The sequence below is a fragment of the Protopterus annectens genome, chromosome 4.part1, assembly GCF_019279795.1.
Source record: "Protopterus annectens isolate FY-2018-M chromosome 4.part1, PAN1.0, whole genome shotgun sequence".
NCBI lineage: Eukaryota > Metazoa > Chordata > Ceratodontiformes > Protopteridae > Protopterus > Protopterus annectens.
Window position 1 is genome coordinate 476,301,616 of NC_056734.1, and position 26,021 is coordinate 476,327,636.

The 26,021-nt window shown below is 40.1% G+C and overlaps 1 protein-coding gene across 2 annotated transcripts in view; it reads right to left on the bottom strand.

Annotated features, from left to right (window-relative positions):
- The window catches only part of ACSL3 (acyl-CoA synthetase long chain family member 3), a 943,201-nt gene that overhangs the window by 432,983 nt on the left and 484,197 nt on the right, over nt 1-26,021 (bottom strand). For both annotated transcript variants that reach the window (XM_044070290.1, XM_044070288.1), the window contains exon 5: nt 20,061-20,170. In XM_044070290.1, the coding sequence (XP_043926225.1) occupies nt 20,061-20,170 (110 nt within the window). The remainder of the gene's footprint in view (nt 1-20,060; nt 20,171-26,021) is intronic.

The window sequence follows — 26,021 nt, forward strand, 5'->3', positions numbered from 1 at the left end:
ACCATACAGGTAAAAAGATCAGTTAGGAGGAGAGAAGAGGATAATGGCTCTCCCTAAGTCCTTGTGAAGTTGAGAAGAACTGACAGACAGGAACATGAAAAGGGAGGGAATGAATACTGAAACAGAGATCAGTAGGACATCTAATGTTATGGTAAGTTCTTATACAGCTGCACTATGTCCTTCTTAGATAGCTGTTGCAGTATTCCAAGCAGTTGGGTAATTCCTGAAGCTAAAAGGTGGAAAGGGTGGATGGAGCAGGCACAGGAGAATTATCAATTAGACCAAAAAGAATAGATATGGCAAAGGAAACTCTGGCTCTAGTGCCATATCTATTCTTTTTGGTCTAATTGACAATTCTCCTTTGCCTGCTCCATCCACCGTTTCCAGAGGAAAGTAGTTAGAAATGGTAGATAAGTATGCCTTAATAGAGGAATAGGCTAGACAAGCTCTTAATAGCTCACAGATAAAATAGGATAGTAAGGACCCCAGTTAGTGTAGGGCACAATTCCTTAGCGTGACACCAGGAAGAAAATATTTTCCATTTGGATATGTAAAGCCTTCTACTGGTAAGTTTCCTAGCCTCATTAAGAAACTGAAGCATGTCCTCAGAAAATTAGTGTCTGAAAGGAGTCTGGATTAAAGGATACATTACCTATATCTCTGAAATATATCTGATTGGTATAAAAGACAAGACATAGCAGATTCTAGAGTTTTTTTAACAAAGTGAATTTCCCATGCTAATAGCAGGTGCTTGGCAGATGGTTATACTCATCTGTTGAGGAATACGATGTTGGAATGAAGTACATAGCCCCTGTGTTGTGTGAGCAAGTCCACTCTGTGGGGTAACTTGTGGTGATGGCCCCTACTCAATGAAGAAGAGGAAACCAATGCTACCTGGGCCAAAAGGGGGTCACCAGCAAGACTTCTGGCTTGTCCCTCTGGAACTTTAACAAGATCTTTAGGATCTAAGGCAGAGGGGGAAGGCATACAAAAAACTCCCTCCCTATGGAAAGGACAAGGCATCCGTTCAAGTCAGAAGGCAAGGAGTCTTGAAGCAAAGAATCTGACACTGCTTGTTGTGAGTGGTGACAAATACATCTATCTGAGGAATTCCCCGTTTTTGGACTATGTCTAGAAAAACCTCCATGTCTACTATCTATTTGTGTGGGTCTTCCTGGTATCTGCTTAGAGAATATGCCAGGACATTGTCTTGGGAGGGAATATAAATTGCTTGGAGAGACAGATTTGTTTTCACTGCTTGGTCCCAAGGTAGAAGAGCCAGTCTGCAGAGCTGATAAACTAGGGGGAGCAGATCTTATGTATAACGTGACTATCATGTTCTCTGTGAAGAACTTGAGTGGTCCTGGGGATCCTTTGTGAGGGAAGATTTGCAGGGCCTGGAAGAGTGCCTGCATTTCCTTCATGTTGATGTGTTTTATCCAATGTTTTGGGGTCCACTGTCCTTGGACCCTTAGGAGACCTGTCCATGCCCCCCAAGACTAGTCTGAGGCATCCGCATGCAGATCCTATGAGGGAAGTGGGAGTTTGAAAGGAAAGCTCAAACTGAGATGTCCACTAAAGATCATCTTTCTTTAGAAAAGGAAGGAGTGGGATCTCAGTGACCAGAGGATGACAATGCTGTGACCAGATGGATTTTGGGTACTAATGAATTTTCCTTGTGCACAGTCTTACCAAAGGCGCCATGGTATGGAGGCTGCCATGAATTCCAGAGCCCTGGGAATGTTCTTTGCAGACCAGTATTGATGTAGTAGAAGGGATTAAAATTATTCTGTAGGAAATGGACTGTTTCTTGTAGAAGGAATGCTATTATGAGCAAAGTGTCTACAGCCTAGGAAGATTAGGTCCTGTGTGGGGTTCACAGAAGAATTTTAAGTTTATTGTGAACCCCAGACTCTGGAGGAAAATAGTGTATTCAAGATGCTGTAAAAGAATCTCCTGAGAAGATGCCTGAATTAACAGATCTAAATATGGGAATAGCTGAATTTCCTTGAGCTCTGCAGAAGGCAATAACTGGTGCTAGGCATTTTGTGAAGACTCTGGGGGTGTTAGGTAACTCAATAATGTGATGAACAACTGACATTCGTAAAAATTTCCTGTAAATGGGGATGCAGTGACAGGCATCCTTCAAGTCCAAAGACTCTATGAAGGCCTGAGGGAGTATGATTAAAGGGCAGTTTCCTGTGCTTTCTCCTATTAACCTGGTGCACTTGGGCATTCTGAGGCAGTTTAGCAACTGCCTCATGTCCACAGACAACATTCTCCTCTTAACCCTAACACTCAGACTTGTGAGAGATGGACTCGCATCACCAAATTGGAAGCTATGCACTCTCCAGCCAAGACCGGACTAGCTGGTCAAGAGGAGAAGGTCAACACCTGCACCATATCACATGGGACACATAGCCCTCCAGGACACCCATCAACATAGCTCTCACATAAAAACACAAACTACACACCTACCTTCGTGGAGGCTCTAAAGGGAAATTTACCCAAACAGCAGAGACCTCCAAAACAGAAATGCTCTTGACCACCACAACACAGCACAAACCACAGGACACATAGCTCACCTCCATAGTGTGCCCCTCAACCTAAGACCCTAAGGCTAAACACTTTGCTCAATACAATAATCATAGGTGACTCAATAGTGAGGCAAACAGATGTCGCACTCACTAGGTTGAATAAGGAGAAGGTAACAGTCAACTGTGTATCAGGTGCTAGAATCCGACACATAAGACACGCACTCAGGTCACTCCACAACAAGTACAAGTATCACTCTGTTATTGTTCATGTGGGTGTGAATGACCTGAGATGCACCGCTCTAGACTACATGAAAAGAGACATTGTGGAGCTCTTGGATTGTGTGTCCCAGGCAAGTATGACCCTAGCCCTGAACAGTATCCTACCATCACCCAGAATAATACCACAGTACAAAAAAAAAATGATTGACTTCAACAACTGGCTAAGTTTCTGGTGTCATTCTAAGGGGATCCAGTATCTGACTACTTGGGATGACATAAATGACAGACTTCGATATTTGCCACAGATGGCTCCATCTGTCACCCCTGGGTTTCCGGGTACTGGCTAAGGCTCTTCCCACCCCTATAGTGCCTTTTTTAGGCAGTGTTCCAAAGACCAAATTACCACCATAACAGCTTTAAATAAATACAATCTGAGGGTCATGCTGCTCAACGCTAGAAGTCTAAATCACAAGATGCACTCGCTGGAAGCACTCCTCAAAATGAAAAACAACATCTGTGCTGTAACGGAGACCTGGTTTAAAGCGGCAGAAAGCACCTCTGCGTTGCCAGGCTATAACTCATTCCACACCTTTCAGCCCCAAAACATAGACCGAAGCTCCAAAGACAGTGGTATCTCCATATTCATAAAGGATATGGACACCTCCAGACTAGTAGCCCAGCATAATGCATCAGAGATACTTCAGGTACAACTAACATTGGCTAAGACGGTGATCCAGGTCAGAGCCTGCTATAGGTCCCCAACCATGTCCCTAGACTCTCACTCCACGTTCCTAAGCACCCTGGAATCTATCAAAGTCCAACCTAACGCTCTCATACTAGGAGACTTCAACTACCCCTCCATCAACTGGGAAAACTACTCAAGCACCAATACACTGGCCCAACGCTTCTTGGAATTCATCAAGTCCAATGCCTGAACCAGCTCATTCTGACCCCCACTAGAGGAAGCAACATCCTTGACTTGGTTACTAGTAACATTGGTGACCATTGCTCTACACCAATAGTCAATCCCTCCCTGGTCAGATCCAACCATAAACTAATCACCATGGAAATCCACATCGCGCCCACACCCCCCGCAAAGGTAACCACCTTGAAAAATTTCTCCAAAGCTAACTTTGGGCTCCTAAAAACAGAGGTGGCTAACTTCACAGCACCCATGCCAAAGGAAAATAGCTGCATGACTACTGAATCATACACCAGTGAATGCACTGTATGAACATGTACATAAATGCATGGAACTAGCCATACCCAATAGAACCAAGACACTCTCCTCCAAAAAAAGGAAGCTAATCTGGTGTTCCCCTGCCAATAATAAACTCTGCAACAGAAGGAAGAAACTGTTGCAGAAAAAGGTGAAGTCCCAAGACTGGAAAAACTTCCTTATTAGCCTCAACAAAAAGTTGAGATCCCTCATCAAATCCTCCAAAGCCACATATGAAGGCAGAATTGCGACAGACACTAAAAACAATCACAAAGCCTTCTATAGTTACATCAAGAACTTCCATGGCAATACCCAGATTTGCTCTGAGTTACTGCACAATGGTACCTCCTATACTGAGCCAACAGATTTTGCCAACATACTGGTTGACAGATTCAGTGCCAACTTTACCCCACCCCCCCCACAATACCAATCACAATACCGGAAGAATGCCAGGCACCCAGCATTACTGCAGCACAGCAGTAAGCTGCATTGTCCAAGGCCAGGATTACAGCTTCCATGGGACCCATTAATATCCCTGGCTGTGTTCTACATGAACTACAAAGCGAACTGGCACCACAACTGTATTCCTTGCTCAGTCACAGCCTCACCTCAGGCTTTGTCCCTACCAAATGTTGCACTGTTACATTCATCCCTCTCCATAAAGGGGGAGCGACTACAGAGCCTGGGAATTATCACCCCATTCACCTGACGAGTCTGATATGTAAAACTATGGAGAGCATCATCATGGACCTGACTAACAAAGATATAGGAAATCTCCAAACTCAAGAACCCATACAATCTGGCTTTGTGAAAGGGAGATCATGCCTCCTCAACCTGGTTGACTTCTTTGAGTCAGTCACCAGGGCTGTGGATGAAAGTAAGGCAGTGCATACAGCCTACCTCAATCTGGCCAAGGCCTTTGATACCAATCCTCACTCGGGAATTACTGATAAACTCACTAAACTAGGCATCACCCCTATATCACTTGGTGGGTTGCAAATTGGCTCACAGATAGAACACACAGTGTGAAAGTAGCGGACTCAAGTCAAACTGCTGACCAGTCACGAGTGGAGTCCCACAGGGATCGGTCCTGGGTCCTCTCCTGTTCAGCATCTACTTCTCAGACGTCCAGACTAACAAAAAGGGACTCTGGCTGATCAAGTTCACAGATGACTGCAAGCTGGGAGCCATTATTAACTCCCCAAGTGATGCAGACATCCTAGAGAAAGGCCTCACCAAGACCAATGACTGGTGTCAAAACCATGGCTTAAGCTTAATGCCAAAAAAATGCGTCGACATCCCCCTTGGTAAAAATTCAGTTCCCACAAATTACCAAATCGATGGGAGCCCACTGAATACTGAAGGCATTATAAGAGATCTGAGGATGCAGGTTGGCAGCAAACTCTCCTTTGATCACCACATTGCCACTGTGATCAGAAAGTCCTTCTATGTGGTGCATCTCATTACCAAGGGTTTTGCATCCAGGAAGAAAGAGGTCATTGTCTCTCTCTCTCTCTCTCTCTCTCTACTCTTCCCTCATTAGACCAATCATTGAGTATAATGCCCCATTTGGCATGTACCTCACTAGACCTGCAATAGCTGGAGAGGCCACAGAAGTACCTCACGAAGAGGATCCTAAGCATTAAACACATGTCCTACATGGGCAGACTCAAAAGACTCCAGCTATTCTCCGATTCATATAACCTACTTATAGGAGATCTCAGCTTAACTTACAAAGCCACGTCTGACCCAGCTGTATTAGAAATGCTACATCTAAAGGAATCCCAGTCACTCCACACCACACACTCCAGAGACCTCAACCTCATTACCACAATCACTAGAACATGCTGGAAGGACAGGTTCCTCACCCAGAGACTGCCCATGCTCTAGAATAGACTTCCCATACATGTTAAGCAGAGCACCTCGCTGTCCCTCTTCAAGAGAAATCTTGATGAGTGGATGGGTAATAGAAAGTTCACCCTGGGGATCACTTCAGTGGCTCTACTTGACAGAGGCACTGGGAACTAACTTCAGGTGACACGATGCCAGGGCATTTCTATGGGCTAATCTTGTAAAGGCTCCAGGGGCATTAGCCTAGTACACACCTATGAACCTATGAAAGAAAGGAGGGTCTGTAAAGACTGCATTCTAAAGGATGGCACCTTTAGAAAGTTGTTGAGATGGGACAGCTCCAAAATGAGCCTCCATCATCCTTCTTTTCTGGGCACCAAAAAAAGGTTAAGTAACACTTTTTTCCCTAAAGCTGTGGGGATATGATTTCTACTGTGCCTTGTTCTTGAACAGTGTGCAGGACAGGAGATAAGATACTTACCTGATTCAGAGGGGGAGATGGGATCTCTTTGAAGGAGGGTATCTCAATTCCAAGAAATTCTGCACCCTTTACAGACAATGGAAAGGCCCAATTTGTCTGAAGTTATGAGCTGCCAAGTTGAGAGGGAAAAGGTCAGTCTTTTTGAAAGGGGAAAGGATGGACTCGGGGGGGGGGGGGCAGAAAATCAAGCTGATTTGTCTGGGAAGGAATGTTTCCCAGATTAAGGATGCTTGGTTGTTTTTTTTTTTCCCCCTGAAATCTTTTTCTAGGCATTTTTCTGCCCTTGTGGGTAGGTCCCATATGAGAGAAGGAAGTAGGCTTGCCTGGCCAGATCCTCTGGTATCTTGGAAGATAAGTGAAGAAGATTTGTTGAAGCCCTGCATAAATTTACCTTGTTCTCACAAGAATTTAAAAATATGGAAGCATCATGGTCAAATAAGAGATTCTTATGGAGAAGGGAGTTCAAAAATTTAGCTTTCATATCTTCAGGCAGGGACTGGGAACAAAGCCAAGCATATCTTTTGATGACACAACTGGTAGCTGCGGCTCTAGAAGCTGTTTCTACAGTATCATAGTTGCACTTATTATTTCTTGCCTTACCTGAGTAGTAGGTCTTGTCATACCTGAGTACCCTGGGCTACCATGGAGATAGGCTGCTGTTTAGCATCCAGCCCTGCTGAAGAGGACAGTTTTATTCAAAGCAGCCAGGATAGACAATATTTGGTCAACTGAATTTGGTAATTAATTGCTCCAAAGGACAGTGCGGAAGAAGTGTATAACTTTTTTCTACACCTATCCACAGCCCTAAAGTTTTTGTCTGAGGGTAGGGCATTAAGTTTGGAATGCTTATCTGTGGAAATGAAAAAGGAAGAAGGGTTTTTATATAAGAACTGTAGATCTTTATACACCTTATAAGAACCTATCAGATCTCTTAGGAGCTGGAGATTGGGAATCAGGTGCAGTGGAAATGGATGGAAAAGTGTCCATAAAGGCCAGGACTGGAGGAATAGATGCAGTTATAGAGGTCCCAACATCAAGCAAACGGCAATATATTTTCTGTACATCAGAAATTTGCCAAGATTCCCACTCAAAATGCTTCATCATGTTAGTGATGGTTTCACCAAAGGAGATTCTCTCTACAGGGGATTCGAGTGATAAATTGCCTTCATCCTTGGAAGGAACTTACCCTGGTGAATTAATCTGGAATGAATGGGTGAGGAAATGCTCATCTGAATCAAACTCTGTCTACTCAGAGGAAAACTCGTGTTGGCTTTTCTGAGAAACAGAAGGAGCAAGGAAAGAGAGAACAAGGAAAGGAGGTGTGTATGCCAAAATGGCCTTAAATAAGCCTTGGGAAAAATCCATCTATTCTTTTTCTTGGGATGTCTGATGAGAAGAGAGATTTTTTGTTTTCTGCTTCTTCTTCAAAATGACATCTGCTCTTACTTGGCATGGCAGATCTGACCCCTGACGTCATTCAATCAAGGTTCTGGGCATGTCCTTGTAAACTAAAACTTCAGGGATGCCTTTGGGCCCTTCTAAAATTCCGCACATCAATAAGGCCAGTCGTGCTGGACATGCACAAATCAAAGGTCATACTGGCATTCAATCAAGGTCGCAGTAGTGGGAGCCTGAGAAAAGGTCAAACATACCACAGGCTCTAACACAGCTGCAGCAGATATATCCAAGTCCAACTGGGTAAACAACTGTTCAGGCCCATCCACAATCCCATTTCCCCATCTTTACTCATGGGGTTGGGGTGTCACTTCATCACTGACAGTCATTTAGAGCCAAGGTTTACCCACCAGGTGTCTAGCCCTGTTGCAGCTGGACGTCTGGTACTGATGACTCCACCATTTTTGCTTGAGCAGGGACCTTAAGATGTTGAGTCTCTAAATAAGTATTAAGAAAAGAAGAGCTTTGGGTATAAAGCATTGGCAAATATTACAATTTTTATAGTCATGCTCTAAACCAAGGCAAAGAACAAACTCGGAGTGGAGATCCCTGTAAGGAATGTGCCTTCTACAAATACACTTTCCTAGCTGACATCTAACAGATTAAGTCTTGAAAAAAAATAAAGAAAACAAGAAAGGTACTGCAATGAGGTAGTTATCTGAACAAGTGAAGGCCAGAAGATACAAATGGCCAAACGTAGAACAAACCGATGGGTGCAAGACATGTGTTTGGACCTACCGAAAGACAGGCTGATGTTTCTACACTAATATCTGCTTATGTACATTTATGTCTGACATATGATCCAAGCTCGTGCATGTATGGCTTTATAGAAGGTTTAGGTTTGGTACCCCAGCTGGACCTCCAAGCCATTTGGTGACATAACCCATCTGTTTGGAATACTGCAAATGTGATCTAAAGAAGGACATCTGATTATGTGACTTACACACAAAAAAATCTGCCAAATTCCCTGAATCCTTTTGACTATGGGAATACGATGATACACATCTTTCTGGTCTCATGTTACTACAAATCTTCAATGGGGAATGAAAGGGAACAGACTGTGAAGGGTCAACATCTTGAATTTTAGAACTTCCACTTACAGATTTAGGAAGGATAGATACAGAACAGGTCTCCAAGAAGATTCTTTACTTGGTACCAGAAACAATCTGGAATAGAAATCTTTGCCCCTTTGATTTTAGATTCTTTTTGAGATCTAGCTAGACTTTTTAGACTTTTTTGCACAAAAAGTAATAATATTGTTTCATTTCTAATGCAGTGGCAGTACTACATGTTTGTTAAGTAACTGATTTGACAAGTGATTACTTTGTACTTGGAATGGGTCCCGGAAGTAGAGGTGCTCCTTTTGATACTGCCTGTCTCATCCATTTGTCCTTTATAATCCGGAATTACTGATCTAGAAAAATGGACATTTTTACTTCTAAATGATGGGACAGAAGAGACAATAAACAAAGACAATGGATATGCCTCTCACTGATGGGGGTGTCTGATGGGATCCTAGAACTTAATGCCTTTTTTGCCCAACTTTTGAGTACAAGGTCTGTTCTTTATGCTATAAATGAGTTTTCATTTGTCTATAGTTTCTGACTGATCTGCTTTCTTTGAAAGACCATAACTTCATTAGATAGTTTCTGATTCATTTAGGAAATGCACTGAAAATTAAAGTCACATAGTTACCATAGCAACAAACCTGCAAGGAGTGGGGCAACCCTCCATACAGACTATGCCGGCAAACATTAGAACCACTTAATACTCCATAACTTTTGCCAACCTGCTGGACTCCCCACCCCCCAACCCATAAAGCACAACACAGCTCACCCTCTCCAGAAATGTGTTAAAACAGACTAAGATTAAAAACATACATATCTACATTTAACCCACCAAGGCTATCTTGGCCAAGACTGCAGAAGGTGGACTGGGTTGTTACAAAGGATGGCACTACTCCTACAGATCTATCACAGTAAATACATAGCTTTCTTATCTGATAGTTATGGAGGATAGACCCACTCCTATCAAAACAGCATCTAATGTTCTCCCTAATGGAGAGGGAAAGGTAACAGAATGGGAAGATGCCACGAACATATTTGTACTGCAGGTGAGAGACTGCATTCCCTATCAAGGACTGATGTCAGAGTACAGGCAAAGAGAAAGAAATGGGGGGGGGGTTAAGTGAAAGACCAACACTGGTAGAGTTTTTAGTAGAATCTACTACAAAAGTTGCCGTTAAGAAAGGAGCAATTAGTAGAGCACATAAAAAATTGCATGATAACTATAAGAATCAATCAGAGGAGGTTAGAAAGTATTGGGAAGAGAGACTGGATAAGCAATTCACCAAGAAACAATGGGGGGGATACATGTATGTCTCCCAAATATGCAATAAAGTCTAGAAGATTTAGGATCTTTGCTTGGAAGTGTTTACGTAGGTATTTTTACACCCAAAGTAGACTCCAAAGAATTTTTCCTCAGGTAGATAGTAAGTATTGGAGGTGTGATGGGGAAGAAAGTGGTAACTGGAAACATATTTTCTGGGAGTGTAATGAGCTGGCAGACTTTAAAGATTCCCTGAAGACTGTTCTGTTGGAGATGCTATGTGAGCAAATTTGTGTAACTACGGAAATTTTTTTTTTTTTTTTTTTTTTTTTTAAGTATTTTATAGAATCAGAACTGCCTAGGCATAGTCAGGCCTTGCTGAGTCTAATTATGATGGCTGTCAATAAAGCAATTACTACAAAATGGAAATCAGTGTCTAAACCAACTTTAATAGAAGTAGCAAAGATAGTAACAGGGATAAAACAAGTGGAATTGGGATCTTTATCATAGGGTAAGAGCAAATTACACAAAATGGGAAGTGTGGGATCAATACATGCATAGGAGCAACGAGGTTTAAAAGAAGGCAGGATTTAAATGAGCTACGTAATGGTTGAATGACAATGACATGACATATTACAAGTGACATATAATATTTGCAGCTACAGTTGTGTTGGCACGGTTTGTAATGTACAATGTTTGCAACTGAGATTGTGTTAGTATGGTTTATTTTAATTTATATAAATGTAAGTTTGCCTATGTCATACATGATCATAAATATTTTCTTGTTAAAAACATAAATAAATAAATAAAGCTCTCCATAATTGGTGGACCCCAGGCAATCATACCCTTGACAGCATGACCCCTAAAATATCTCAATGTAGACAGCAGGTCCAATTTGTAGTGTTTTACAAATGTATTCCAGGATGACCAAGATGACTGCACAAATGTCATCTAAACATGTATTTCTGAAAAAGGATACAGATACATACTTTTCTAGCTAGTTTCACTGTGTGTGATGTATTAACTGGAAATTTTCTACAATTGTTAAGCATCTGATTGGGTTTGTTTGTTCTGATTTTTGTTTCCCACCCTCCCTCCTTATTGGTATCCTGTTCTTATACTTGGTGGCTTTGCAGTTGCCCACCCCTACTGTAAATTTGATCTGGGACATTTCTCCCAGTCTAGTGTCATTGCTTCATTCTATCTAATACAGAGACAACATTTGAGAAGGCCAACCCACTTAGTTTCTTAACATTGAATTGCCTTCTGCTCCTCCTTCCTCCCTTTCCACTTTATAAAAAAAATCTAAGCTTTCCAGTAAGTAGTCTAGTCCAGATACAGATCTGCTGTATCCAGGACTGTCTGTAAGTATCTGAGACCCCAAGCATTTCTGTGTTGGAGGGAAAGCTTCTAGCTCATCAGGTGGAGTGGTAAGCAATAGGCGGCTTATCTTAAAAAAAAAAAAAAAAAAAAAACTATGCATCGCCACTTATTTAGGTTTAAACTATTCCCAACGCAACAAAGTCTGCTCTTCGAATTTTCCCTTAGAATTAGCCAGTTTTCGTTTTAGCGATCAAATATGTTTCTTTGAGCTCAGCACTTGTTCAGAACTTGTTGTAAGCACTAAATAAGCTACAAATTACTACAGCACTCAACTTTCCTCACTTGTCTAGAGGAAAAGAGTTTTTAGTACTTAATAAATAAGCATCTATCCAGGCATGTCTAAGGGTCGGCTCCCAGTGTTTTTTCCTGTCTACCTGATGAATCTGGGCATCTTGAGGCAATGCAGCAATTGCCTCATGTACACAGACAACCCTCTCCTCCTACCACCCAACACTACAACCTTTGAGAGATGCACTTATATAGCCAAACTGGAAGCAAAGCTCTCTTCACCCAAGACTGGACTAGACAGTCAAGAGGAGAAGGTAAACACTTGCACCACACCACACTCATCACATTGTCCCTCAAAACCTACACCACCAAAACACACACATAGAAAAACAAAACACACACCTACATTCGCGGAGGCTGTCAATAAAAATCTGCCCAAGCAACAAGGACTTCCAAAGCAGAAATGCAAGTAACCTCCACCCCCCAACACAACACAACCCAAAAGACACACAGCCCACAAACTCAGTGTGCCACTCAACCACAGCCCATAAGGCATAACAAAGTACCCAACACTCTAGTCATATGTGACTCTATAGTCAGGCACACTCATGTTCCACTCACCAGGCTAAACAAGGAGAAAGTTACTGTCAGCTGCCTGTCGGGTGCCAGGATCCGCCACATAATGCACGCACTGAGGTCACTCCACAACAAGTACAAATATGACTCTGTCATTGTCCATGTTGGTGTGAATGACCTGAGATGTACCTCACTGGACTACATGAAAAGAGACATGGAGGAGCTTTCCGATCTTGTAGCCCAAGTAGGTATGACCCTAGCTCTGAGTAGCATCCTGCCATCACCCAGAATGATACCACAGTACAAGGACAAAATGACTGACTTCCACAATTGGCTAAGCTTCTGGTGTCATTCTAAGGGGATCCAGTATCTGTCTGCCTGGGATGACATGATCGACAGACCACGATGCTTTGCCAGAGATGGCCTGCACCTGTCGCCCTTGGGATTCTGGATACTGGCTAAGGCTTTTGCCACCCCTATAGTGCCTTTTTAGGCAAGGTTCAAATGACAAATTCACCACCATTAACAGGTACAAGCAAGCAAAATCTGAGGATAATGCTACTCAATGCTAGAAGTCTAAACCTCAAAATGCACTCACTCGAAGCACTCCTTAAAATGGAGAACATCGACATCTGTGCAGTGACAGAGATCTGGTTCAAGGCTTCAGAGAGCACCCCTGGATTACTAGGATATAATTCATACCACACCTTTCGGCCACCTAATCTGGACTGAAACACTAAGGTGGAGGTGTGTCCATATTCGTTAAGGATATGCACACCTCCAGGCTAGCTGCTCAGCATAATGCATCAGAGATTATCCAAGTGCAACTAACTATGGGCAAGTAGCTTGCTACAGATCCAACACCATGCCCCAGGATTCCCACTCCTCATTTCCTGATACTCTGGAAAATATTAGGGTACAACCTAACACCCTAATAATGGACAATTTTAAATACCCCACCATTAACTGGGAAAACTACTAGTGCACCAAATCTTTTGCTCACCATTTTCTGGAATTCATAAATTCCAACGCCTTGGATCAACTTATCCACACCCCCATCAGGGGCAGCAATATCCTAGACCTGGTCATTACCAACATGGGCAACTGGTGTTCCACACCAGAGGTCAGTTCCTCGTTGTTAGATCTGACCACAAGCTAATCACCCTAGACATCCACATCCCACCCCCACCCCCCCCATTACGGAAACCACCGTAAATAATTTCTCCAAAGCCAACATCACGCCTCTTAAGACAGAAGTGGCAAACTTCAAGACCCCCACGCAGACGGACAATAGAGGTACGACTGCTGAATCCTACACAAATGCACTTTATAAACACTTACACGAGTGCATGGATCGTGCAAGCCCTAACAGAACCAAGATGCTATCCTCCAAAAAAAGGAAGACAATCTGGTGGTCTCCTGCCATAAACAAACTCTACAACAGAAGAAAGAAACTGTTGCAAAAAAGAGTAAAATCCCATGATTGGAGGAACTCCCTGGTCAGCCTCAGTAAGAAGCTGAGATCCCTCATAAAATCCTCCAAAGCTAGTTACAAAAAAAAAAATCGCCACCGATTCTAAAGACAACCACAAAGCATTCTATAGCTATGTCAAGAATCTCAATGGCAACACTCAGATCTGCTCTGAGTTACAGCACAATGGCACTAAATATACAGAACCAACTGATATTGCCAACATCCTGGCAGATAGGTTCAGTGCTAATTTTACCCCCCTCTCACCCCATAAAGGGCCCATCTCTATACCGGAAGAATGCAAAGTTCCTGTACTCATGGCTGCACAGGTAAAAACCACACTCTCCAAAGCCATGAACACAGCATCCATGGGACCTGACAACATCCCAAGCTGTGTTCTACACTAACTACAGAACAAACTGGCACCCCACCTAAGTACCATGTTCAATCATAGCCTACCTCAGGCTTTGTGCCCAATGAATGGCACAAAGTGATGTTCATCCCACTCCACAAAGAGGGAGCCACCACGGACCCTGGGAACTACTGCCCAATTAGCCTGACGAGCCTGGTCTGCAAGGTTATGAAATGTATCGTCATGGAACTTATAAACAATGACATTGGTAATCTCCAAACTCTGGACCCCACCCAGTTCGGGTTTGTAAAAGGCAGATCATGTCTCCTAAACCAGATAGATTTCTTTGAAGCGGTCACCGAAGCCGTAGATGAGGGTAAGGTGGTTCACACACAGCCTATCTAGATCTCACCAAGTCTTTCAACACCATCCCCCACTCTGGAATTATAGATAAACTCACTAAACTAGGTATAAATCCCTATGTCACAAGATGGGTTGCCAACTGGCTCACTGACAGAACCCACACTGAGAAAGTAGCAGACTCCAAATCCGACTTCAGACCAGTGACAAGTGGAGTATCAAAGGGTTCAGTCCTGGGGTCTCTCCTGTTTGGTATCTACTTCTCTGAAGTACAGGCTAACACAGAAGGCCTTTGGCTAATGAAGTTCGCAGATGACTGCAAACTAGGAGCCATAATCGAAACTCCTAACAATGTGGACATCCTACAAAAGGGCCTCACTGAGACAGATGCCTGGTGTCAAAGCCATGGCCTCAAGCTCAATGCCAAAAAGTGCACTGTCATCCCTTTTGGTAAAAACTCTGTACCCATGAACTACCACATATGCAGTAGTCTACTTAACACTGAAAGTGTGATAAGAGACCTTGGGACACAGGTGGACAGTAGTCTCTCTTTTGATAATCACATCACCACAGTAGTCAGGAAATCCTTCCAAGTGGCACACCTCATCAGAAGAGGTTTCTCATCCAGGAAAAAATAGGTCACTGTTCCCCTCTACTCGTCACTCATTAGATATCCATTATAGAATACAGTAACCGCTTTGGTATGTACCTCACAAGACATCTACAACAACTGGAAAGGCCACAGAAATACCTCACAAAGAGGATTACCGGCCTCAAACAGACAGTCTCAAAAAATTCTAGCTTTACTCCGTCACATATCGTCTACTCAGAGGCGATCTCTGCCTAACATACAAAGCTATGTCAAACCCAGAGCTGTTGGACATGCTCCACTTAAAGAAATCCCAATCCCTCTGAGCTACAAGCTCAAGGGACTTAAACCTTGTCACAACAATAAACAGAACATGCTGGAGGGATAGATTCCTGTCTCAGAGACTTCCCATACTCTGGAACAAACTACCTCTCTATATCAAACAAAGCTCCTCATTAGCACTCCAAGAAAAATCTTGATGATTGGATGGGAGATGAGAAATTCACCCTGAGGACCACTTCTGTGGCTCTGCTCAACAGGGGCACAGGAAAATAATTTTCTTGGGTGGTGAAAGCCAGGGTACCCTTTTTGGCTAGACTTATATAGGCCTTAGGGCCAATAGCCTAGTACCTACCTATTAACCTATGAACCTACGAGACAGCCATAGCTCTTCTTAAATGTGCCGAGGAGCCATCACTAAAAAGCTTACTATGTAAACATAACTATTTGCAATGGGAAGCCATCCAGTAGGGGTGATTTTGCAAACCTTTTGTGTCCTACAGACTTGGAATCAAAAGAAATAAACCATTTAAGTAGCAACTTAGCAGTCTATGGGCACCTGTACGCTACAACAAAATACTTTTTTTTTAAGAATGAGAAAACAGGCAAATGAAAATTCGGGTTTAATTTACTTTTGATAGCTGGCTATGGCATAAAAGAATGAATTAAATAAACAGTATCTACTGACAGAGCATCTAATCCAGAAATTTTCCTAGCAAAAGGGACTAAATGTAGTTCCAGAACAGAAATGTTAACTCAGCTGTACTGGCTGGCTCAGATGGAGCCAAAGTCAAAAAGTACACAGCCAGTGGAATTACTGGATCACATTATAAAGGCCACAATAAGAATGTGCATTTTAAGAAGATCTTGAAGACATTTAAGGAAACCAAATGCACACCATTTTTTAAAGACAAGCTATTTTAATTCTGATATTAATCTGAGATGGCAGCCATGTGAACTTCAAACTAGAGTCAAAGATACCAGCTAAGCTGTCAGGAACAGAGGTAACAAGGACACAAGGGATTTAACCCCTATGACAAAGCCCAAATTGAAGAAGACTGTCGATTTGTCCTGGTCAATTTTTCCAGTTTTAAGTTTTCAGGATAAAGAGAGGGAAGCAGCAGCAACTTTTCCTGAATATGCTGAATCGTTGGCAATTATTGCAACTGGAGAAGGCAGGTGACAATCCACAAAGAAAAAAACATTTGAGTTGGACTTGCCAGATGGATAAAAGGATCTTCACCAGTCTTATCAAGAGGGGCATTTCCAGTACATTTGGCAGAAAAAAAGACAGAACTAGATCTACCTGGGCCAGTAAGCACCTATAAGGATGACTGTTTTTTTTTATAAATTATGCCTTAGGAGACAGCAGAAAACTGTAGAAGGGTACTGTTGCCTCACCCCCCCCCCCACTCCTGTGGGTAATACCATCCCTTGAGATCACCCTGGAGACTGGATAAGTGTGAAAATGTCTTTGTACTTGGTGCCAGTCACAGATGCAAGCAGATCCACCAGGGCTTCCCCCAGTTTCAAAAGAACTTCCTCTCCGTCAACTAAGGAACAGCTATTACAGCCTTCTAACTTCTTCCCCATCTTCTTTAGAGATAATAATGTCCTCTGCAGTAAAGCTTCAGAATCCTCACAGTAGCCTGCCATCCTGATATCTGAATAAAAAAGATGCCATGTGTTCCAAGAACTATAATAAAAACACTGACATTTGAGAATCCCCAAACCTTAACAGCATGACATCTGCTAGTTGCCTGCAGCAGCCTTTTGAGGTAAGAATACCCTGTCACATACCTTCTCTGGTTATGCACCTATAATGTGGATTTAACAAGTACTGGGAGTGACCTTTCCTTCCCTTATAATTCTACAGAAGAGTAGTGACAAAAAATCTGGCAACAGCTTTCTTTCGTTGGCTGCTGCCATGAGACATCCATGAAAGGACACTTATAATTTATTTTCATCATTATAATTCACTCCGTCTTTATAAATGAGTAGTCAGAGAAACATTAGAACCTTCTTTGGATTGGATACTGCAATAAGCCAGTCATTTATAGAAGGACACATTTTTATTCCCCAACACAGCTGCAAGACCAGAAGCAGACAAACAATTAATAAACATCATCAATGCTACCACAACACCTGCAGCACTATTAATAAATAATAATGACCAATACAGACTTTACTATATCCAGGTGAAATCAACGATCTCTGAATGGCCAAACATTCAGTGAAAGACAAAACAAGAGAAAGTGTTATCAATTAAAGTTTTATAGTGTGTAGTGTGGGAGGGCACTGATGCTTTGTCACTTACAACAGGGGTAATATATGAACCCAGGCAAGGTACCACAACTACACATCCCCCAAAGTAGAGGGTTGATATATAAACTACACCATGAACAGGTAAATACAATGATGTTCAAACTTACCTTAAGAAAAACAATCATCCAACTATTCTAACAGCAAACAAGGGTGTGTTAACACATGGCACACAAACAATAGTTTCCTGCTTTCTTGTTCCAGAAAAAAGAATTCCTTTCTACTAACAGCCAGTATTAGAATGGTAAATGGTCCATGACTGGGTGGTGGCAATACACTGGGCTGACCCAAGACTAGTGTGGCTTAATCGTAAGGGACAAAGCTGGAGTGATCAAAAAAGGTCATGTGTTAACCAGTGTCATCTACAAACAAAAGTGGATTATTGGTATTATGCAATGCCAATATGTAAACAAAGTAAGCTGTTTCTTTCTTTTTTTCTTTCCTTTTTGAAATAATGGCATTGTAAATAAAGTTTTTTCTTCGGGTTGTTTCTGCTTCTTACACATCTGGAGATGACTTCATAACATGCTGCACATATATAGGACATCCAAATGCTGAAATGTGCATGCCCCGATACAAAGAAATAGTAAAACAAAAGCAGCACAGAAATGTTCCCTGACACAAACCTCAAATTATCAAAAATGCTTCAGATCGCTAGAGATTTCTGTATTTCAGGTATTGCTTCTGCTAGCTACCTTCCTGTACATCAGACTACAACAGTCAGATTCTTGTCTTCCCCTTACAGAATCAGGCAGGAGCAGGGTGCCACTCAGACTATGTATATCACACTGCTGACTAATCACAAAGCTTACAGTATGCACAGTGTACACTGAAAACTGTAATAAGCAAAATGCATACTAATTCTTTCATACCTAAAGCAATGATTTGCTGTTTCCTGCTTCAAACCTTGACACACACACACACACACACACACACACACACACACACACACACACACACACACACACACGCGCGCACTGCAATTAATTCAGTTTAATTTAACTGCAAGATTAATCTCTCAGTATTCAGTGCTAAAATTAAGCAATTTAAATGTGAGAAAATTGTTTTAACTGAACACACAAGTCAAAAAGCTGCTTCAGTTGTTCAATTTGACTTTTTTCATATTTAAATTTTATTCGAGTCTGAGCTCCAAGCAACTGCCAGTAGTCAGGAATGTGGCACTTCATTAATTGACTGCTAGAAGGTGTGAATGAGTTGAAGAAACTTTGGTCAGAAATGAAAAACATTTTTCATCAATATCTTAATACCCTGCTATACTAATCCATCACAACTGCTCTACATCTTATAAAGTTTTAATCTGTCACACAACAAATCTGCCTGGTTAGGGACTACTATAAGTATGCAATTTTACTTTTCAGTTTATATATTACCTTTCTAATGTACAGTTTCTGCAGCCATAATATGACACAGGCTAAAAGCATAATAAAGTGGTGTATTTTTCTACTCACTTATAATGACAGTGATGTCAACCACTGGCTTCATACATTGCCTCTCTAATTACAAAGCAGTAAATCTACATGGTTCCTTTAAGTATCCAGAGTTGTAATTTGCAGGCACTTTCCATAAACACACAAACACATGCACACTTGCTTAGGTTTCAATGTTCTCAGGTATGTACAGCAGCATGTCTAATTTATACGCAAGTCACTTACTGATAGGTGCCACTTAAAATGTCTGGTAATTATTGGAAGCTGTTGGAGAGAGGTAGAGCTGCACACCCTACTCCTTCAATACATGTAGGACTGCATGCTGTCAATCTTCTTCAGCTATGTAAACAAAACAGTTAACAGCCAAAAATAAAGTACTTACCAGTTCATTTTAGTGCTGCAGAGTATTTCATCCCTGATCTTCATATAAAAGATTTCACAAATAACTAATTCTTTAGAACCAATTTCTACGTCAGCTGTTTTGTGCACTTTACAGCATTCCACAGGCCTCAGCATGTCTCAGAATTTAAAAATGTGGGCAGTGACAAACACTGAGAGGTACAAACACAAGAATTTAATGTCATGCAGCCTGAGACCAATTTCTGTCTGAAATAAAAGGATATTTGAATAAGAAAAAAAATGGTGGAACCTTCATGATCTGTGACGGGAGAAATACGAAATGGAGAAACTAAAAGGTACTAAAGTGGTTCTGAGCACTCAGCTACATTCAGGTTATATTACAGGAAGAAAAAACTGTAATGCAATTAATTACAGTTGATAGTAGAACTATATTATTTTAGATATTTGTGAGGAAAAGTATAGACAACATTTTGCAAACTGATTTATATTAAATTTTAACATCAACCATCACTTTTCTCTCCTTCTCTTTAAACTATACATTATCAACATGTAGACATTCTAACATGTTTATGCATATTTAAGATACAGAGTGCATACTGTACCTTTAATTTTGTTTTCAGAAGCTCTTTGCTGGTAATAATATGAGTGACTTCAGCTTCTTTTATCGCATGTTTAATTGCTGGTCCTCCCAGTGTAGAGTACAATGTTACAACTGAAAACAAAACAATTCCATTATAATTTTGTGTTATTTAAAAAAGGCAGAAAAGAACATCCACTGTTACTTTTAAAACACTTATGCAAGCATGTGGTTTAGTTGATTTATATTTTAACAACAAGCTGCTACTTCCATCAACACAGCAAACAGATGAGAGACTCCAAACAGATGACAGACTCACTATAATAGTGTCCAAGATAAGGTCTTGCAGCAGGTTACACATTAAGAAGTGATGCAGACTCATATATCATGCACAGGTCTGCATCAATCACCAGATAAACACACACACACACACACACAACATGACACAATTATCTCACACACTTGCTCGTCTTCATTTTGCATTCCACCAATCCCCCATTCTCACCCACCCCAATCCTTTAATTTATACTCTCCAAACTATTCTCATCATCATTAACTTTATTCTTACTGACCACTGCACAAATATACCACTTCTTTACTCCTTCCATGCACCACACTCTATCCCCTATTGATTAATACGTGTTTATTTAATCACATGCACCACCTCTCATGAAATGCTACCAGTCAGCTTATCGCCCTGTTCTCATCACAGCATTTACTACCCATCTCATCTAACACCCTCAGAGTAGCTTTTCATTTATTTATTTGTTAACAGGGGTAGAGCACAAAATATAAATGGAATATTTTCATGCTTAGCACAGGAAAAGTTTATAAACAAGAAAAAAAAAGAAAATTATATATCAAAAAGGTAAAGCACATACAATAAGCAGAGAACAAATTACAGTACCATTTTCAGATTGATATATACAATATCAGAAAACTTCAAATATGCTAGGATGCAAACAGAACTGATTATAAGAACTGAACTAAATATATATACAAGCAGAAGTAAGTATATCATAATGCTTACTGATGCATTCTGTTGCAGTGAACCACATCTTCTGTTGAAATCTCTTTGAGGCATCAGATTATTCCCATTTTACCTTTTTGGGACTGTACAGTCCTACTCCTATGTATTTCAATGTGCTTCCTAATTTAACTTCTACTCTTCCTGCTTCTTTTTTCACTACATTTTCCATAACACCACCACCACTTCTACTTGGTCTAACAGCTCCCCTAGCCACAATCTCATTTTCACTGCACCCTAGCTACACCTCATCTCTCTGCAGTGTATTTCCAAGTATTTTGTGGGAAACTAAATAATTCTACCTTCAAACAGTAATTGCTAAGAGCAAGAATCACACTCTTTCCACTCACAACAAACAAGAACCTATTTCTTGAAACAACAATTCCACCTTGTATATCCTCTACTTCCCTCTATTAGCAGTTGCAGGAGATACCTACATTATAACTCTGGCTAAAAGTTAGATATTTGGCTCTGTTGCTTGGCACTAGTATTCCCCACTACTGTTCTCAAATGACAGCTATGGCTGCAAAATGCAGCTCTACATGTAAACTGCAAATGTACCCTCTGTTGTACCACACAGCATAAATAGCTGTTCTGTGCCAGGTACCTAATAATAACTGTCCATGCAAATCTCACATAAAAAAAAAAAAAGATCTCACTCACAGCTGCTCTCACGTTGATCTATTTTTTTTTTTTGCTTTTGTTAGGCAGCAAAATTTGGCTGGGTCATAAATGATTGATGTTAGTGGAGGCCAGGGGAGAAAAGCTCCACAATTGCATTACAATAAAGAATATAAAATAATTTCCACAGCAACCATAGTAATTAAGACAAATCAATAGCAAAGCAAATAGTACATGCAGCACAGTGATTATGATTAGAGATCCAGAAAAGGACAAATCAAGTTAAGTGCTTTATAGTGTGAGACCTGATCTTAACAAATGTTAAGCTCCCCCTGCTTAACTTGTTATGGACGTGTCTCACTCTAGGCAGTCAAACCAGCAAAGACAGCATAGAATAAAAACAGATGTGTTTATGTCCAATGTCCATTTGGTAAAGTGTCTCTCAATTCCTCACATAAACTTATAAAGTAGACGGAATGATAAGATGTGCGTTTGCCCGCATTTTCTGAAGGACGAAAAGACTGAAACTCAAAAGAATGCCATTATTTATGGACTTCAGTCCTCAGTGATTTGTCCAAAAATAAACAAATATTTTATGAGTGACCAAACATATTAGGCAAAAATCTGGACATTCTGCTAAAATCTGGACATTTGAGAGGCATGAGTTGAATGTAAATATAAGGGACTGTTTTACAATGTCTTCCTGACAGTGCCCCAAAGTGCTTTACAGGTTAAAAGCCAGCAAAACGCTTAACACTATTTTCTTTTTTTTTTTTTCTTTTTGTATCTTTTAGTGCATGGAGCTGATCAAGCTCTACACGCTACAAAGAATTACGATTGAGTTTTCACTCATGAGGTGTATTTCTTGGCATCCATATCTCACACACATAACAAGGTTATGATCAACGACCTGCTCATAATCCTCTAGATCAGAAACAATTGTAAGATTGTTAAAACAATATAATACAAATTTTGTTACAAACAAAAACTGTTCTGTTATATGCTAGAAAGCATAATCATGCTACAATAATACATTACAAGATTAGTCTAGTTTTCCAATTAAAGAGGGAAAGGGGGTAAAAACAAAGTACAGTACACAGTAGAACATTACTTAGCTTCTCTCTCCTGTCTACTCTTAGCAATTGTTAGATAAGAAAAAAGAGTAGAGAAAGGATATAAGCTATCTGCTGAAGCTACGGGGATAAGAAATAAGTGAGAAGGACAGTAGTGAAAGATGACAGGCATCTGTTGAAGAGAAAGTTCTGTACGAATTTAAACTAGATGATACAAATATAAACATAAATATATTATTTTCAACAGTTTACCCTTCTATTATTTCTCTAGTCAAACAATACTATATAATTCCTTTCATATTATCTTATGGTAGGAAACAGTTATTCTAGCCAAGGTATTCTGACTGGTATCAATTATTCCTCGTATACTAGCTGCAAGCATACCTCTCAACCTGGAATCATCAAAAATATGGATAAAGCCATGAAAAGTAGGTACAACTGGCCAAAAATTTGGACACTGATTAACATAACATTTGCATTCATTATTGTGTAACCCAGCCCACTCCCATGGAATTCTGAGATACTAACTTTTAAACGCAAACTGAAGAACAGACAAAATATTAAACATACAATATAACCAATTTCTCAGCCATCAAAAACAAAGTCAGACATGTTCCGCTAGTCACAAACCACCCTGCCTGAACAATGGGACTCCAGGCCCCTGATCTCATGTTAACTTATTTTGTCCAGGCAAATCTAGCTATAATAAAATTACAACACTGCCCTTTTATTTTATTAAAATCATCTACAAGGGATCTGCAGGCTTGTTATATGAAGGTAAAATAGAAAGAACACCACAAAGATTTGTTATAGTTTTATTTTTCTGAGAGGACATAAAGTAATATTTTTTTATTTTTCTCAGAAGACTACTAAAGTAATAATTTTTACCCAACTGACATTTTCCCAGACACCTTATATAGTAACAGGACCCTTTTTATGCACTGCCCAGGCCACAAGGTGAAAATAAACTACAAGTTACAGTACAGAATGACAGTAAAACATATTTACAGCAAACATTTCACATCAACAAAAATGTAATAGAATTACAAAATTTTAGCTACAACAAATCCCGATTAGTATCCTATTCTACAAAATAATATGTAGCATACCATGCAAGCTGTGTTGCAATGTTCCAAACTGAGTACTTTATATAAGAAAGTACAAATAACCTCTCTGCACAAACTAAAAGTTGACACAACAAATACAAGTGTAAGGTACTGGTGCTACATCTCAACAATATCTTCTTCCCGCTTTTTTTTTTTTTTTAACAGAGTGCAATGAACCACAACGGTCTCTTCCAATGAGTCAACAAGGATGTCCTAGTTCTGTGAGGTTCCCCTTATAAACTAAGAAATAAAATTCCAGCCACAAGCTTTTGTAACTGATTAAATGAAAACACATTACTCAGTTGAAAATAAACAAAATAATAAAGAGCAATTAATATGTAAAACAAATAATTGTACAGAAGAAGAAATCTAAACAGATAGCTAGCTATACAATAACTCCAACTGCATCTAAATAGTCTCATTTGTACCACTTTCAAGATAATACTGTACAATGGCAACCACAAAATCAGTAAAGACATTCAATAGCAAAACGCACAGACAGATTATCAAACTTCAGTTCAGCACTCTGCAAGTTAGTGGATTCCTGCATGCAAGCAAAAGTCCAGTCAAAGATGAGATGGAGTTTTGCCATGGAGGTTAGTGTTTTAAAGTCAAAAGAACATTTTTAACTTTTTTAAAAACACGATGCCTAGAATACTACAAAGAGAGTTATACTCCAAAATGAAGTAAAGCAAATTTTGAAAGGCAGAGATATATGTGAAACAGTTTTATTCTAAAACAGACACAGCTGCAGAATCAAAAACAATAACAGTTATAACTTTCATTCATCTAACGAAATGCACAACTTTTGGCATGAAAAAGACAATTATACATTTTACATCTAGTAAAGTATGCAAGTGTTGGCAAAGGAGTCTATATTCAACTTAAGGGTTTATAGTACCAGTACAAACAACTAGCCTTGCCTATAGTAAGAAAACGAGAGATTTTGCAGCACTAGGAAATCTAAGCAATGAATATATCATCAGAGCAACAAATATGGTGATTGAAGAGAGGTGGTAGTCAAGGGAACTCCTTGTGTACCTGAACTGCTAATTTATTTGGACAGGGGTCCCTTCAGAGCTGCAAATACTGCAGCTAAAGGAGAGCTTACTTAGTCAGCTGCAGCTGATGAATTAATATGCTTGTGGGTTAATATTCAACATTCATATCCAATTAGTATTATGCATAAAATATACCCATACGATGCAATTATATAACGAATGGAATCATCACATACTGTATGGGGAAATAAAAATTATTCAGCTGACAACATATTTTATGGTGAACATGACAAGAAATATGGCAAATTCGGATATGATTAAAATAAGTAAAAGAATCTGCACATTTATGTATCATTATTTGCCACAGTTTCCTGGCTGCAAGGCTCTCTCACACCAGTACTAATGTGAAAAAAATGGTCAAATGATACAGTAAAGTAGTTTTTTTCATTAACTAAAATACAGTCAAATTAAATTTGCTCAACAAAAGCAGTATGGCATTTATTTCATGAAGAAATGCAAATGTGAAGAGAACCCTAACAAAAAATGCTTTGATTTCTTTTTCAAAAATATATTTTATCATTTTCAAATAGAAGGTATCAGACGACAAATATTCAGGTACATACAAGAAATTTAAGAGACAATACCCTCAGATAATCAAAACAAACAGCAACACCCTCCAAATCCAGAATACATACATATATACAACGTGCTCCTGCCAAAAAGAGAAGTGGAGCCTAAGGATCTAGGAAAAGGTTTAATAACTACCTCGCCTATAGTTAGATTGCAGATACCAGTCTTAAAAAAAAAAAAGATACAATTGTAGATCTTATTGGTTAATCTTCCATAATAACGTCAAAAAATAAGATTCTAGTATTTGTTTATTAGAATTACTAATGAATAATGTTTGTGAGGATATGCATTTTATTGTTAGTTTTTTAAACTCCTTCCAGGATGGCTTTGAGCGGTCCTTCCAGTTCTTAATTATGTAAAATTTGATTAATAAGCAAAGAGTAATGAGGACATGCAGTTCCAACTTAGAAAATCTAAACTCTGTGATGTGTAATATTGCAAGCCCCCATGAAAGGGTCGACTTTTGGTACCCCATTTTCTTGAGACACACTTTCAGGGAGTTCCATAGCTTGTGTGTGTGTTTACAGT